This window comes from Amphiura filiformis, chromosome 16 (genome assembly GCF_039555335.1).
Source record: "Amphiura filiformis chromosome 16, Afil_fr2py, whole genome shotgun sequence".
NCBI lineage: Eukaryota > Metazoa > Echinodermata > Ophiuroidea > Amphilepidida > Amphiuridae > Amphiura > Amphiura filiformis.
Window position 1 is genome coordinate 18,428,902 of NC_092643.1, and position 18,793 is coordinate 18,447,694.

Below are 18,793 nucleotides of genomic sequence, written 5' to 3' on the forward strand. Positions count from 1 at the left end.
ATTCATTGTATGAATATCCTGCTCCCCCCCCCCCGGTCAGAAAAATCAGTACCGCCATTGCCAAGGACTTCATCTCTCCATCAGCCTTTTGTCTCCTCGTTTCAGCTTTTCTCGACTCAATATATTTTCCATTCAATTGCTTAGGCATACTTTCCATAAACTGATATCTTTCCTATACTGCACACAAAAATAAATTAAGGTTAAACGTTTTGAAAAACAAAATGGCGTATAACATAATATCTCAGTTGCTCAAAGAGATATTGAACAATGTATATTTCTAAATGGCGGCCATATTGAAATTAGTTCACAGAACTCAGATTCCGTACCATTCTTCTTGTGTGTCAGCTTTATTTGTCAAACACCGCTAGGTCATGCTCCCAACGACACATCTATAGAAAGAACGACACTTGTGCATGCGATCCAATTTGCTTGTAGTATCTTGCATGTGAACAGAGGGAAGCAAATTTTCGGTTATTCTGAAATCCCGATTTATTATTTTTATATCAAACTGTCCATGTAGGCCCTACCTGAGTTACGCGGGATTTAATTTCGAGCTTCAGTTTACACGACTGCCGATGCTGATAGCTGTCCTAATTATATATCGGGTATCGAGTTCATCATGGTTTGTTACTTACAGCTAGCAGATAGAAATGATGACATACATTAAATACGAAGACAGTGATAGATGGCCCATGACATGGACAATCCTCTGTTTTTATCGCATTACAGTTACAGAAGTACTGAATACTGTCATCATTAGCAAGCCGAGCTAAGCCTGCATGGCATGCATGCGACAAATTATTTTGTGTTTTCAAGATTTGCCTGATATAAACCTATTGAAAATTTTAACAAAAATCAAATACAATGATTTATGCCCCGAATTCATTATTGTTATTAGGAAGGCTAATGGTGGCCAACAACGTTTGCTTTTATTTTGAGATTAAAGGGTCTTTAAACTTTTGGGTTTGCAACACGCGACTTGCATAGATTTGGGGCAAAATTTTGATAAAAGACTTATTCTAGACTTTAAACATGTTAAAAGGCTGGTCTATTGCTGCTAATATCATTGAGTGTGTAGACAGTTATCATGCACTCATAGAAATTGTTCGTGTAACAAGTCGTTGCGTCAACTTTCCGAGTAATGCCAACGCGTACAATTTTGAGTAACGCTGACCCGATATCATTATGTTGGTCGCACTCATTTGCACTTACTTTATTGAGTTGTTACAACTCAGAAAATGAAACTAGGTTAGCATAATTTTCTAGAGGTGTGCTATAGTATACAAAATTTTGCACTGATTACAAAAATAAATATTTGAATACTGCTAATTGTGCAGAAAATGATCCAATTACGTGAATTAAGTACCAAAGTACCAAATTGGAATAACTCAAAACAATAAGTACCAGTAACTTAATATGAACGAGTTACATCAACTTACATGTTGAGTTACAATAACTCAACTAATTGGTTCTTTGAACCTTGTTTATTTTTCTAAGTTCCCTGAACTTGAATTCAGAAGTTGGCATTACTTAAAAAGTTGACGCAACGACTTACATCAACTTTTTAAGTAATGCCAACAAAGTTGATTAGTTGACGGAACTTTTGAGCATTTTCAGCATTTTTTAAGTTCGGATAACTAAAATGAACTTTGTTTTGGCAACTTTTACACTATTTTTGAGTTGTCCAAACTTACTCCTTTTGAATTGCGCCAACAAGGCGAACAAGTCATTTCTATGAGTGTGGTTAATATATAACTTTATAAGTTTAGACCTCCGTCCAATTTTTTTTTTTTTATATAGGTGTTTGAAGTAGCCTACGTTACATGTAGTGTCATGGATTTTCATTATAAACGGTTCCAATATTATTATAGCCACAGCTATATAATTTTTACCCATTCTGAATCATCCATTATTAGGTACAATAATTTACCTGCAGCAGTGTAAATTGTGCTTGATCTAATATTTGCTGTATGCCATGTTCCTTTCATACCATGTTGGTTTTGGGACTAAAATAAAGTTTGACTTGCTCTCAGGTGTAGTTCAAGTGAGTGCTCGTTGTGAAGTCGTTCTTGGCCTTTGAATTGGCATTGACACGTGAAAAATTACGACGCTCATAATAGTGATTGACAAGTCGGAATGGAGCGAAGGTCATGGCTAACCAACATGGTTGTATAATATCATAGATATGATAATATAAGAGCTCTTGTATAATATTATGTCGCTGGTGTGTTATGGTTGTGTGGTAGCATAGATACTAAAAATTTAGTATCTATGGTGGTAGTATGCCCTAGCTCTGTAGGGAATTTGTGTGGTGTCTTCCTCCACACTCCACAGTCAGTGTGTTGTAAACTTGATCTTGAACTTTCAATTTCGCGGACCTCCATGTACCTCCATGAACGTATTTGTCATGTTGAGTGACCTTACCAATTTGGAATAAAAAGCACAAGCACTTCTGAATGTTTTGAACTTTATCTAACTTGTGTTTAATATCATTTCCAGCGAATTCGAATCCCGGATTCGAAAGTGATGTGATATCTCACTGATCATTATTTCCTTGCATTGCCAAATTTTGCCATGGTAGAAAGAGGCACAACGTCCTGTGTCAATTAATATTGTCGACTATGAGCAGGCCGAAGACATTGATTTGACTATAGATTTCTAGTGAAATAAGATCTCACTAGATTTTCCGTAAAAAATGCCCGGGAAAAAATGTGTCTTGCAAGGATTTGGTATGTGTACACGGCTTCAAGAAACTTACAAAAATAAAACATGTATTGGCTTTATGACGAACGTAAGGCTATTTTATTGCATAGGCCTATACATGTATTCTGATATATTATGTTCAATTGCGACATAGGGGATCCTCAATATTTGTCATGACGTGCAACACATGTATGGACAACGAATTGTAGCCCGTATTATATGTAGCTCGTTTAGGCCTATAGTGTTTCGATATAAATCCGGAAGGGCGGAAACCCGATTTTTTGGCAAACCATTTTGGCGATTCACCTCGAATTATACACCTATGGTTACACCAATATCTGTGGTTATACAATGATTGCCCATCCCCCTTACCGCTTACTGAATACCTTAGTACTTTTGCATCAAAAATTGCAGTGTCTCAAGTTGAACACAATGTTGACCACAATATCCATAACCACAGCATTCAATAGTGTTGTTTTACTATTTACCCGGATGTATAATTATTGTTAAGTATTTTTAGGGTTTTTTTGAGACCCTACATTGCCATTGAATTCAGTGGCCCTAAGCTACGGAAATTTAATGTTTGTTTCTGCGTTAATAACGCTGCCCATTTCCCTATCAGAGAAATTTATATGCATTTATACTTAAGTTTATTGATACTTCAATTTGCCATATAGTTAAGAATTGCCATGTTTGTGTGAGATGTTTATGTTTTCCTTGCCTTTCAAAGGCAGAGAACCCTAAAAACAGGAAGGGACACTAATTAGTATATTCGTCTTTCGCGGTTTGTAAAAACAGAAGAATTCTTGGTTTGTGTGGTTGGTGGAGATTCGAGAATTTCAGTCAGTTTAAATTAGAATCTCGCTCCAGTGACCCTTCCCATCAAATGTCATGGATCTGCACCCATGTTGTTCAGCCTAGTAATTGTGTCTTTAAGATTTTCTAAATTCTTCAAACAAAATATTCAGCGCCCAAAAAATATTCGTGTGATAACATACACATCTATACTAATAAAATAATGAGCTCTGTGTGTCTGTCTGTCTGTCTGTCTGTCCGGCTCTTCGTTTCGCCGCGCTTCGATGCATCGTTCCGATATTTCAGTCATAGATGGGTACCGGGCGTGCGCTGTTTATCGGGTAGTTTTAAAGGTCATCGGAGGTCAAGGTCAAAGGTCATGGATTTCAAACTTTGTCCGATCGGGCCCAAACTTGGTGGGTGGGATCCTTGATACGTAGGGAATATATGCCCAAAATAAAATCGAGGTCAACCAAGGTCAAAGGTCATTACGGAGGGGTCAAATTTCAAACTTTGTCCGATCGGGCTCAAATTTGGTGGGTGGAATCCTTGATACAAAGGGAATATATGCCTGAAATAAAATTGAGGTCAACGGAGGTCAAAGGTCATTACGGAGGGGTCAAATTTCAAACTTTGTCCGATCGGGCTCAAACTTGGTGGTGGAATACTTGATACGAGGGCAATATATGCACGAAATAAAATTGAGGTCAACCGAGGTCAAAGGTCATTACGGAGGGGTCAAATTTCAAACTTTGTTCAATCAGGCTGAGGTCATCAAGCGAAGGACATCTAGGGTCAGATGTTATGGGGTCATTGGGAGTCAAACTGTATCGCTATCATGCTGGTGGTGCTCTCACGTACAGCTACAGTGCCCTCGCAGCTGCAGGTTCTCTAGTATCATATATATTGTAATGGTCACATTTTTATGGCATGTAAGTTAAGATCCCTTTAACATAACGTTCGGATAATATACTCAGACGATGTAGTTGTCGCCCAAGTTTCTATATAAACATAGATATGTTTTCTCATTCGGTTGAATTTAGATCAAATATGACCGGCGACAACTTTTCCTCTCTGTAAGTGTAATGCATGCAGCAAAACAATCGATGACGATCTGTGATATATGTCACAAGAAATTGTCGTGTGCTTTCATTTCAGTGCGTGGTTTCAAAACGTGATCCACGGTTGTTTGATGTGGTCATTTATATATTGTTTTTTCTAACAAAACATTATATTATAATGTTCAATTCTAGACCTGGGCAATACCACCAGCAATCCCACTAATATTCACACATATTTTTTAGCTATTTTCACATAGATTCTAGTATCTATGTCAAATTATTCATCTTTTTCTGCTTTTTTGTGGTAATTTTTATTCTATATTTAAAACTCTATTTGTGTGCAAATTTAGGGCACGCGCTATTTACATCCATATTTTAACTTTAACTGATTTAATAGCCAAATGATGTGATGATTATTCCTTACATATCATGATAAAAAGATTTGTAAAAATTTCCTTCATAATTGTTAGTCTTTTTTCTGATGTTCTAATATCATTATACAAGTTAGTGTCTACCCCTTGTTGAGATGCAAACAAGATTTAAGATAAATAGCGCCATCATTGTTCAACTTTACTTAAAAATGGCACAGTTTTACATGCCGTTGTATCGTATTGTAACTCAACCTAGTACTAACGTTGTGCAGTGTGCAAATGCTAGATCTCTTGTATGCAGAAACACAACTTTATCATGGTTATTCACTAATATAAGCAATGTAACCGTTTAAATACGGTGCAGGACTTCATAAGTGTGTGGGGGCAGTGGCGTAAATTTCTTTGTGACATGGGGGATGCATTACACCATACACTTACAGAGGAAAAGTTGTCGAGAGTATAATCAAAAACAATAAAGACTTTGTAAAAAATACTGTCCAATCACATAATACCAATATCATTCATTGTTTAATTCGCCTTTTCTTTTTATATCTTTGCAGTTTTCATACAGGATGCCAATCCGTCGTTCTTATGTTTACCAAAGAACGTCAGCGACATTTCTGGTCGTGTTTATTCACATATGAATGTAGAGCATTCTCCCTACCTCAAAGGGATGGACTGTACAATGACTCTGAATACACATCCTGGTAAAAGGATTAACATCCGATTTGACTATTTTGATTTGGCCCCTGGTTGGGACAGTTCAAGCAACCAATGTCGGACAGAAGGCACATCACCGACGGATTCATTCCGCATATATGAATCAGGAATGATCGCCCGCATACGTAGTGATATACTCCAACCAGATGTAACAATTTGTGGTGGCACGGGGAAATTCCCGCCAGATTATCAGTCTTCTGGTAATGTGATAACAGTCCGATTTACTACAGATGATATTTCTACTGCTGATGCGGGAATTAAGTTTGTATATACATCTTTTACACCTCCAGAAGGTAGGTATCCCTAGGACAGAGGTTGGTAATCACATCCTACATTTTTAGAAGGATGCTATAATGAATATAGACTATGCCATAGTCGAATTTTGATTTAAATAAAAATATGTTATTATTAATCATGATGAATGATTACAAGGATACAATTAGCAGTAAGTTGTCCAGGGGAATTTCAAGCTAACTCAATTTTCCACGAGAGCGTACTAGGCACCGCCAGCCGCCAGGGTTCGAACCCGCAACCTCTCGCACCATATGCTAGTCGAACGTCTTAACGATTGAGCTAACTTGCTAAATGATAATGAAGTTGATAGACTATAGTAGCTTTATCCGTGGTTTATCTGAGCTGCAGTTAGCATGGTTAGATATTTACTGGCTCCAATGCTAAGGTACTAGTTGTATCGGAAAGTTACGATAATACTCAATTTATTAAATAAATGGAGATCATTATGATTATCTGCTTTCAAGTTTAAATGCACATCTAAATGACCAACCATTGGCTGATATAGCGTTAGTACCGTGGATCAAAGTTCAGATTGCGCTATTACCTGGCAAAGAAACGTAATACAGGTTATTCATCCGACCAAACATAACTTGTTTTGAAATTTCAAAAGAATAAAGTCAAACTTGAACCAAATAGTAATATAGCATTAGAGGCAGAAATGCATGTTCAAATTTATTGTTTATCATATGTGACCCGGCAGCACAAACGAGCCGTAAATTCCCTAAATTGTATTCTGAGTTATGGTGTAAAATGTGTACGAAGGTCGTATTCATCGGTCACGTAAGCTGGCGCGACATCTGTCTTGTTTGGATAGTCACAACACCAATCAATAATCCTATTATTGAAGTGGATAATAAGCTTGTACCTTAGATGGCTATAGAACTTTTAATAGCTCTGGTCTTTGTTTGCTTTTGCTAAATCCTTTTCAAGTGGTGGGTTATTTGTATAGGTATGCATAACCTCGTTGACTTGGGGATTATTTGAAATGACCGCCAATTATGACTGTTTGATATTTATTGCCAGCAATGTGGAAAAAGAGACACACATAGAAACCAAAAAGCTATAATTTTGTTGAAGGAGCAAAGTTTAACTAACCATAACTCCGCTTCTGGATATCGTTTGAAGTCAAATGATATACCATTTTTAAGTTTATGATGTTTATTTTTTAAACACGAAATAAAACAAAATTGACCGGGGGAGGAATTTACGGCTCATTCGCCGTGGACGGTCACATATCGCTTTACGCACAAAGGAGCACTGTTTACGCTACCTTTACCCAGTCCACGTAAAAGGGCAGTATCTGTTTGTTACTGACATTTTTTAAACACGTGAAAAAGTTCCTGTAATCTTATTGGTTCTAAGCTGTGTTATATGACACGATATAACACGGTTCAGCGAATGTGAGTCGACGCGATACGCGTACCCGCTATCGTGATTTGCATAGCAACAACGGGACTGATCGATTTTAAGCCCTAGGTAATTCCTTGTAAAGTGTAAGATTCAATTTGATTAAAATATACTTACGATTATTATTTTTCTTTGAATTGAAATGTTTTAGAATGAGAAAGGTATTGTTTGTAGCCGCTGTTATGCATCTATCGTCTCATATAACACAAACGACATCATTATTTTTGCCGTAAAACAACTCGGCTTAACCTCGTTGTACGTAAAATAATGATATCGTCCGTGTTGTATGAAACGATAGATGCACGACAGCGGCTAAAACAATACTAGTACCTTTATTCTTTAAATCAGATACTGCATCTAACTTTGGGATGGACCAGGCTGATTCACAAACATTCACAAAAGATCTGTCTCCCAAATTAACGCGGCTGTGTACTATAGACATTGTTTCTTTCGCAAAATTGAGTTTTTTTGATATGTTTGTACTTTGTTATGTTTTTTATAAATACAAGGAATGAAAATCCAGATTTGTAAACTCCAACTGCAATATTTTAAGGATTTTATTTCACTGTTCCACTCGTATTTGAAATTGAAAAGGAAAGAAAATCTTTGTTGTACCAGCAGGGTACACGCGCGCAACCGCGCATCGCGTTGCGTATCGCGCAATTTGTTAACGCACAAATACGCTACGCATACGCAACGCGTATCTACATGCGCGGCGCATCTCATGGAAGCACCACGGAAGCACTGATTTCACAAAAACCTAGCGGTCAAATGGCTCCGTTTTAGCTGATAAAATGTGGGTTTTTTCAAGTTCTTTCCCCGATTTAAATATCAAGTTATGAATGGATTTCGCTCAAACTTCTCAAGGGGCTGTGGATTTACCCGATGTTCACGTAATATAAGGTACAAAAACGAAAACTGCCGCATTCTCCTGTGAGATTCGATGAAAGTGCAAAATGTGACCACTTTAAACTTCAACGGCCATTATTTCAATGTTCATTTTCTCGGTAAAATGACGATTTAGGTACACGATAACTCAATAAATACAGCATCTATAGGTAAGCAAATATGATCATTGTAAAAGCATGATCGACTCAAGAAACGGTTTTCTCATTTTTTATATTTTGGTCTATTTCCGATTTTAGGCATCACTTTGTGCAAATAAGCGTTTGTGAATTTTAAAAGTTCAATTTGATGCCTTATATGGTCAATATCTCAAAAATAAGGCCAATATCAAAAAAATAAAAAAAAACGTTTTTAGAATGGAGCCTCAAGATTGAGCTAAAAACAAAATAAAATATTTTGGAAAGAGTGTTTTTTTGTTATGATGTACCTAACAAATATTGCCAAAAACTCACTTTTTGTGATTTTCTTCAGAATTGTTGTTTTTACCCCAAATCTGTATTTATATTAATATTTATTGATGTCTTGCCTTCATAAAAATGTATACTTTTATATGTCTTGCGCGAATAATTACAAAGTTATTGCACTTTTACTACATGCATGTCTGAGAGTACACAGCCACCTTAAACACGGGTATAAGCTGCTATTGTGACTCCTTGCAGATACTGCATATAGCATATTCATGATATAGGAAGCATACTGATTCAAACACCTGTCTCCCTACCCCAAGTACAAAAGCCGTATCTGCTACGTGGTGTAAATATATATACTGTGTTTTTAGTTTGAAGGGCAGATTGAATAGTAACAATCAAGTCCGCATAAATGCAGGTCATGTAAATGTAATTAGATTGCTTATCAAAACAACAACCGACTGGATTTTCAATCCAATGCCATTGACGCAAAAAATTTCCCATATTTTCTCGATTCGTTTTCGCTTCATGTTAGTACACAAGTGGGAAAAATAACACACGATTATCACTTTTTAAGTCCATTTGAAAACATTCACAAGTGCTAGTGTTTTTATTCAGTAACTTTGTGAATCGCTTTCTCAGCATGGATAAACACTTGTGTGAACTTACAAGTATAAGTAGAGGATCATCTGAAGTTCCTAAAGCAGTATGCAGACTTTTTATTAGACGTACAATATTGTATGTAACATATCTACGTTATTTAATCTATTGCCATTCTATTTTCAGTAATGTTTAAGTTCTAACGAATGTTTGATGACGTAAAATCGATAATATATTTCTACCAGATATTATACGTAACATATTATCGATTTTACGTCATCAAACATTCTTAGAACTTAAACATTACTGGAAATAGAATGGCAATAGAATAACGTAGATATGTTACGTACAATATTGTACGTCTAATACTCGGAGTCTGCATACTGCTTTAGGTATAAATAACGCCAGCAACTTCATCCTAGTCGAATTGTTAAGTACCGTATTAACTATCAGAATAATTGATAATGATGATTCTATGATATCTAATTTTGCATTAGCCTGTAATGACTGATAATGATACACAGTCTTCTTTGCTTCTAATTAACATGAATAATATGCTTCCCTTTTTGAAAGCTTCTTATGTTGGTTTTATACAGCGTTTTTGCAGTGAAGTCTGTACATTATCTTCTTGTCACTCAGTACTTTTATAAGTCTGTTCAATCGGAACGGATCAGATACGACCCATAGATTTGTATAAATTGCACAAATTAACCTCGCTAACTCTTTATTTTGTTTTCTCACACATTCAGAGGGCACAACAGACTGTTTCAAATGCGAGGATGGCACTATGTGTATTGACCAAGCACTTCTCTGTAATGGAATGCCCAATTGCAATGACGATAGTGATGAAAGTAATAGTCTCTGCAAAGATGGTACGTATTATTGGAGGAGTTAGTTAATACAAGATGGCCGCCCCATCTGCAATAGCTGCCAGTTGTAGAAATTGTCAAATGTATTTAGGGCAGCTATTGCAGATAGTACCTTCTTGTACTAATCCCTCATATGTGTGAAGATATAGTAAAGCTATATCTTGGAAGAAATGGGTAAGTGCAATAGCTGCCATGTGAACATTTTTGCAATTTACACACAGTTTATTGTACTCATCTATATCTATATACATGGTAGCTATTGCACTTACCCACTTATGACACTGAGCAGTGGAAATATAATGTTGGTGATTTATTAAGATGTGCTTTACCAGACCCAACAGGTCTCTGCATATTCTCAAAGATTAATCTTACCGCGATCTGCGAGAGTATCCAACACATATTCTTCAAGATTGCATGGATATTCTGCAGCTATATCTCTCAAAACTAATACATAAATAATGTTTTTACATATTTGATACTATACTGGATCTTTCCTTACAAAATGGCGTGTACAATTCGTGTAGCATCGCGTGTAAGTGACATTAGTTTGCATTACATAAAAAAGCCTTGTGAGCTCTTTCTCGTGTGACAAATATAATATTATTAATATTTGTTCAACAGCTATCATGCCACCCAATATAGGTATTTCACTCTAAAATGAGTGGATGAATTTAGAGGGATGGTCGCCCGAAAACAGTGAACAAGGAGTGCATTATTCACCCTCAAATGTGCTATATAGTCAGTCTATTAAAGAGTAAATTATCACTCTTTCACAGTAAGAGAGTATTATTCCCTCATAATGAGGTATTCGACGAGCGCAAACTCGGCAAAACGGGTGTGGAGAACCTCCTTCACAAAAACAAGAGCATAAACCATCCTCCGAACACTTTCAGATTAGTTCTGTGTTTAAAAATACTGATCACAAGTCGGACACAAACGATCAAGTTGTAAGTTTCACCTTTACATCATAAATACATGTCCACACCTTGGTTAACAATATTTCTGTCAGTAGCTTGTGAATGTTTAATGCCTTTGCTACCTAACACATGGGACACAATCAGTTCGGATACACACACTCAACCGTACCTTCGCACGTAAGAAGGTGCTATATTCATGGTGGCATAGCCGATGAACTGATAAACGACACTTCATCAATACCTATCCTTTAAGTGCCACGCAGTGTGTTAACTAACATTGGCAAGCATTCCTTAATGTTAGTGTATTAAGATGTCAAAATCTGCAACGGCAACATGCAGTACCAGCGCTAAATTGACATGTATCTGGAAGTCCTTGCTGTGTTCATAATCTAAAGGACCCGGATATGTTTGATATTAAAAGTATAGCCGGATTGTGTTACAAACTTACATATTAAAATGCGTTCTTATTGGTGACATATAAAACCACATTATGAATCGGTGTACTTTCGTATTATTATTGGGTGGATAACAAAGTATAACGAAATGCAAGGTACGTGTGCTTCGTGAAATTCAAGCATCCGATTTGGCAAAGATATAATTGGCCCAATTTCCTTCATCTTTCACTACAATATTTGCGCTGTTCTCATCCAGATCTTACGTTAGCAGTGCCTCTTTGGAATTAAGTTAGTGCTCTGTCATTGAAGATGTTAAACCTGTCTAACACTATCTAAAGAAAGTTCAAATAAATTAATTTTCCCTCTTTTACGTAACGTACAACTAACATGACTAAGAGCAATTATGCTCAGCGAAGGTGCAACAAAAGGTGTGCGAGGTGCATGTACTTTACAAAACAAGAAAACATCCTGGCAATAAGAAGCCAATGACATGCTGATGTTGTCTAGCAAATTTGAAAAAGCGCTTGATATATCAAAAGGAAATAGAAGATGTGTAGAGGAGGTACCGTACGTGGAAGAGGCGACTAGGTCAAGAGGGTCTGCTTCAGTCGACTTTATAAGGCTAGATTTCAAGCCGTTCCAGAAATCCTTGCACAGTGTATTTTCGACACCTTCCCGGTTGTAAAGGAATTCTATTAAGGCTCATATAAATGAGGCATACTTTCCATATAAGAAACTCAAAATAGCTTGTCAGTGAATAAGAGTATCCGCATAAGCAGAAAATGAATTAATGAATTATGTGAGTGATCAAAATATGTTTGATATCATTCGGAATAGTACGGTTAACTCTTTGGTCTATATTGTTGCTAAGAGCAATAACACACCTTTTATTAAATAAATTAATTTTGTCAAAATGGTTTGCAAAACATTGCAGGGCATCACGGGATTGCGTCTTAACGTCTTGTAAATCGTTAATGTCTATGAATGTATGAAAGGACGAATTCTACCCACGATGTGTGACCAGTCATATCAAAATGTAAGGGAGTCCGTATTCACGGGAGGGCCAAGCATGGATGTAAATAAAAGTACCAGGAAAGGCTTGGTCCAAATGAGACGTCTAAAATAAAGACGAATACAAGGGGTAGTTTAATAACACATACGGTACATTCACCATGCAGTATTGTGAGGCTATTGTGCACTTAGATTAACATAGCATCATATTTGGCAATATATAACGACAATAACCATATTGTAATTTAAAAAATACCATGTCAAATATATTTCTTCAAATAAATAACAAATATAAATTAACCTCTTGAAGGGGAAAGCGATTCCAGATTATGACTTATCGTAAGATCTCAAATATCTCGACTGTAAACAGAAATATGATTTGCAAGGATTTAATTAAATATTATGTGAACATAAACTAGTCGCAATTTGATTTCAAAAGAAAAATGGTCCCGTGACGAGCAAATGTGTACTCGATTCGTGTTAGCTTAACCTCTCATATGTGTGAAGAAAGTAAAGCTATTTCTTGAAGAAATAAAATAAAACATGGTCTCTGCATATTATGGAAGATTAATCTTACCGCGATCTGCGAGAGTATCCAACACATGCATATTCTTCAAGATTACATGAATATTCTGCCAGATACATGTATCTCTCTCAAAACTAATACATAAATAATGTTTTGACATATGTTATAAAAGTATGATACTGTGGATCTTTCCTTTAAAAATGTCATGTAGTTAGTTATTCGTTCAGCATCGTGTATAAATGACATTAGTTCACATTTCATATAACAAAAAGCCTTTCTCGCGTGACAAATATGTATTATTAATATTATTTTGTTCAATATAGCTCTCATGCCACACAACTTAGATATTCCATTCATTCTTACAAGAGTGAATACAGTAGTAATTAATCCAATGGAATGAAATAAAATGGGTAGAAATTGAGTGAATTTAGGGTGACAGTCGCCTGAAAAGAGTGAACAAGGAGTGCATTCACTCTCAAATGTGCTCTTTGTGCATGTGATAACTGCATATAGGCAGTCTATTAAAAGAGTTAATTATCACTCTTTCACAGTAAGAGAGTATATTCCCTCATAATGACGCATTTTACGTGGATAAACAGCGCATAATTGGGAAAGGGGGGTGGAGAACCTTCACAAAAACAAGAGCATAAACCATCCTCCGACACCTTCAGATTAGTTCTTTGTTTAAAAATACTGATCACAATTCGGACACAAACGATCAAGTTGCAAGTTTCACCTTTACAGCATAAATACATGTCCACACCTTGGTTAACAATATTTCTGTCAGTAGCTTTTGAATGTTTAATGCCTTTGCTACCTAACACATGGGACACAATCAGTTCGGATACACACACTCAACCGTACCTTCGCACGTAAGAAGGTGCTATATTCATGATGGCATAGCCGATGAACTGATAAACGACACTTCATCAATACCTATCCTTTAAGTGCCACGCAGTGTGTTAACTAACATTGGCAAGCATTCCTTAATGTATTATGATGTCAAAATCTACGGCAACATGCAGTACCAGCGCTAAATTGACATGTATCTGGAAGTCCTTGCTGTGTTTAGAATCTGAGTTAAGGACCCGGATTTGTTTGATATTAAAAGTATCGCCGGATTGTGTTACAAACTTACATATTAAAATGCGTTCTTATTGGTGACATATAAAACCACATTATGAATCGGTGTACTTTCGTATTATTATTGGGCGGATAATAAAGTATAACGAGATGTAACGTACGTGTGCTTCGAGAAATTCAAGCATCCGTTTTGGCAAAGATATAATTGGCCCAATTTCCTTCATCTTTCACTACAATTTTTGCGCTGTTCTCACCTAGATCTTACGTTAGCAGTGCCTCTTTGGAATTAAGTTAGTGCTCTGTCATTGAAGATGTTAAACCTGTCTAACACTATCTAAAGAAAGTTCAAATAAATTAATTTTCCCTCTTTTAGTTTCGAGTTATACTGTAAACGTACAACTAAGAATAGAAACGAGAGACATTTGAGCAATTATGTTCAGCTAAGGTGCAACAAAGGTGTGCGAGGTGCATGTACTTTGCAAGACCAAGAAAACATCCTGGCAATAAGAAGCCAATGACATGCTGATGTTGTCTAGCAAATTTGAAAAAACGCTTAATATATCAAAAGGAAATAGAAGATGTGTAGAGGAGGTACCGTACGTGGAAGAGGCGACTAGGTCAAGAGGGTCTGCTTCAATCGACTTTATAAGGCTAGATTTCAAGCCGTTCCAGAATTCCTTGCACATTGTATTTTCGACACCTTCCCGCTTGTAAAGGAATTCGATTAAGGCTCATATAAATGAGGCATACTTTCCATATAAGAAACTCAAAATAGCTTGTCATTGAACAAGAGTATCCGCATAAGCAGAAAATGAATTAATGAATTATGTGAGTGATCAAAATATGTTTGGTAGCATTCGGAATAGTACGGTTACTCTTTGGTCTATATTGTTGCCAAGAGCACCTTTTAACTTAGTTTTGTCAAAATGATTGCAAAACATTGCAGGGCATCACGGGATTGCATTATAACTTCTTGTAAATCGTTAATGTCTATGAATGAATGAAAGGACGAATTCTACCCACGATGTGTGACCAGTCATATCAAAATGCAAGGGAGTCCGTATTCACAGGAAGGCCAAGCATGGATGTAAATAAAGGTACCGGGAAAGGCTTGGTCCAAATGAGACGTCTAAAAATAAAGACAAATACAAGGGGAAGTTTAATAACACAAACATATACCATGCAGTATTGTGAGGCTATTGTGCACTTTATTAACATAGCATCAGATTTGGCAATATATAACGACAATAACCATATTGTATTTTTAAAAATACCATTGCAAATATATTTCTTCAAATAAATAACAAATATAAATTAACCTCTTGAAGGGGAAAACGATTTCAATTTATGACTTATCGTAAGATCTCGAATATCTCGACTGTAAACAGAAATATGATTTGCATGGATTTAATTAAATATTATGTGAACATAAGCAAGTCGCAATTTAATTTCAAAAGAGAAATTGTCCCGTGACGGGTCACATTATGTGTACTCGATTCGTGCTAGCTTCCCGGTTAAATTATTAAATTATGGGAATCATGCTCTGAAAATCCACGAGTATTGATGGGGATATTGATATGTTTCAACGGGAATCCATGCTCGTGCGTAAGAAAGTCTTTTAAGTGTATTTTTGTCGCTCATGTTGCATGGTCTCGGTAGTATGTCAGGCTTGTCAACCCTCTGGGCGCCCTGCATTACATTTGCTCAATTCACGGAATACTTTACTTTTAATACAAGCCATCCTTTTTTTCAGTAATTGCAATCTGTTTATTTTTTACATCTTTGGCAATAAATCTGGCAGGAAATACATCAGGAGCCTTAAAACAGTTTACATTCTAATTGCACGTGCATAGGTTCGTCATTTAAACCAAACGGTATTATTATAACGCAAGAAACACAAAACAAGTTATTGGGCAACAATTGGCAATATGGTGAGCTCCTAAATATTTATGTGCTATGAACAATTTTTTTTTAATTTAAGGACAAATTATAATAATTAAAAAACAATTAGGACTCATTTACCTGGCCCACTTAGGGTATAAGGCAACTTGCTTGCAGGTAGTTGCCAGTCAACATTACTGTAAAATTCTAAAAGTATTTCTTTCCAAAACGCATATTCTTCTTTAAAATAAAATTATGTGGATGATTGAGGAAGGAAAGGATATATCACGATGATTAAAGATGACACACTCGCTGGTTTTCATTATTGCAATTGATCTGAGTATTGCTATATAAACATTAAAGAAATTACAGAAGCAGTCATCGTGCTCCCTTACAGTAAATTCAATAATGCTTGTTAAGTTAACATTAACATTTTCTGAAGCGGAATCCAAACGGATTTTCTATGCAAAATCAAAATGTGCATTATATAAAAAATTAAATTTAAACGAATTGGATATTTTCAATATGTGCTTTCCATCTTTAAGGCAAATTTTTATAACTTCACATTAATATTTTCAGAAAAGGTATCTAAATAAATGCTCTATGCAAATTAAAAAATATGTGTTATACAAAATTACATTATTAGTATTACGGGCCGGCAAAAGAAAACAGAATAAGAATGCGTGGGAATTATGTTCTTGTCATTCTTTGCTCAAAGTCATCATTATTATAATCGTATATACTTCGAACTTGTCAAAAAAAGGAGCAAATTAATTTACATTCGTGTCACGTGACGAGTTGACTGACTCATCAATGTTTGAATTAAACATATTCGTGAAACTGTGGTTAATCCCTACTCCCTACTTGAATGCCAAATGCATAGGGTTGTTCCAAACGCTGTAATATACAAAAATCTATTTTTGTGTAAATAAAATATTTCACAACCATATATGGATAATAATATACGGGAACGTTGACGTCCATCATGTCCATTAGTACTAACATAGGCTAGGAGTTCTTGAGATATATGTCTTAAAGCGTTTGAAAGAAATATATCATAATTATATGTAGCGATGACACCTGAATATATAGCTGTATTAGTTAATGCGTTAACTTAATGTATTCCTCTGTCCAAAGATACTCGTATGGTCAATAACCTATAGTCCTTATTAAAAATTCTAAGCAGTTTTGACAAAATCAAATATTCCACTTTTATTTTGATATCGCTACGGAAATAAGCATCGACCGTGTGATGGGTAAACATGGTAAAAGAGTGAATATGTTTGAGAGGATTGCAATATATTTCATCTCCATACATTATAAGGCGGGTAATAAGATTGCGGGTTGTTTGTGAGATGTTGAGTCGTACTGCTAAGTCCCGATGGTCGTCATTCAGACCTTGCAGGGCCAGGTGTCGACCTACCTATACATTGAATTTCATCATCATTATTATATGTTCTGTTCGCTTGGTCACCTGATTTAGATAGTTGAACTTGGAAGTCCTAGTGTCGTGATATTATGTAATGACAGCCTCACATGCAAGGATGAGGCTCATAAACATTAGGGAAGAAAATTTTATTTTAATTTATTTATTTACGACATCTTCATTAGAGGATAGTCATTAATCAGTGCCGAGGTATTGCTGTCCATTATTATGGGCCATAATGAAACCAGGATAGATTGGGCATGCACTGCAGTCAGGGAATTTTTACCCTATTCTTTTAGAAACTGACTGCAAGCTATATACATGTACAGATATGGATCTCTCGGGGACAGGCGGCTTTAATATTGACCCCCTCCGAAGAAAGGAGCTTTCTCATGGTTCATTTACCCAAATAATGTAGCATGTGGAGAGCGATATTATATTGATACCAATCAGATCGAAACAATTAGGCTAGTACCCCACAAGGAGGCAATGTGATAATACATGGGATGTTGTATCATCGAATCATCCGCGCATATCACATGGAGCACTGTACTCCAGAGGGGCAGAATAACCGCATTCAATGTTTATTACCTTGTGGTACTACGTAAATTAGATGTAGCCAAAGCGAGAATATCCTCCATGCGGTATTCTTTACGGAGTAAACAACATTATAATCAGTAGATGCTGTACTATAGAAGACAGAACAACCACCATGCCATATGTTTATGTCCACCAATAACAATATGAAAATTAAAACACTGATTTCATTAGTACCTTTCATAATATATCCAAAATTTCACGGCATATAAATACTTTAAAATGTCACCAGACATTGCTCTTTTCTTGATTGTAAAGTATTTACTTTGATAGTCAGAGGAACAGTTAGTATATTCGTTAAAAAATATGTAACTTAAAAGCTTCCAACATCTAGAATATAATAATTATCTAATCGATGAGCTCGCTGAATAATAAGTATACTGGCTCATAATTGTATCTGTAGGACAAGTATAAGAAGCGAATATGGCACCTCAAGACACTTGAATTATCGAAATACTCCTTCAACCACAACTCTTCGAGGAGAGTACATAATATCACCGTTTTCATGAAGCAATATGTGCACAAGATGATTCGATTTAGATAGACATTCATGAAGATTTTTACTTCATGAATATGCCTTGTTGAATGCATTGATCATGTTGATAGAGAAGAAGTGTATTCATGGTGAAGATAAACCACGATAAGTGCCCTTAGATTCCGATGGATTGAGTAATATTATCAGAAACCAATACACTAGATTTGAGCAAACACCCTGCCGTTAGATTCATTCAATGTTCTTTGGGTATTTTGATTTCTGAATCTATACCATGGATGTGTTTAAAATTTAGGAGATAAGGGATGCGCAGACATGTGCCTTTTTAATT

At 36.0% G+C, this 18,793-nt stretch overlaps 1 protein-coding gene across 1 annotated transcript in view; it reads left to right on the forward strand.

The window, feature by feature from the left end:
* Positions 1-18,793, forward strand: part of LOC140135672 (uncharacterized) — a 47,453-nt gene that overhangs the window by 18,808 nt on the left and 9,852 nt on the right. Inside the window, 2 exon segments of the mRNA XM_072157256.1 lie at positions 5,491-5,943; positions 10,014-10,136. Of these exon segments, the coding sequence (XP_072013357.1) occupies positions 5,491-5,943; positions 10,014-10,136 (576 nt within the window).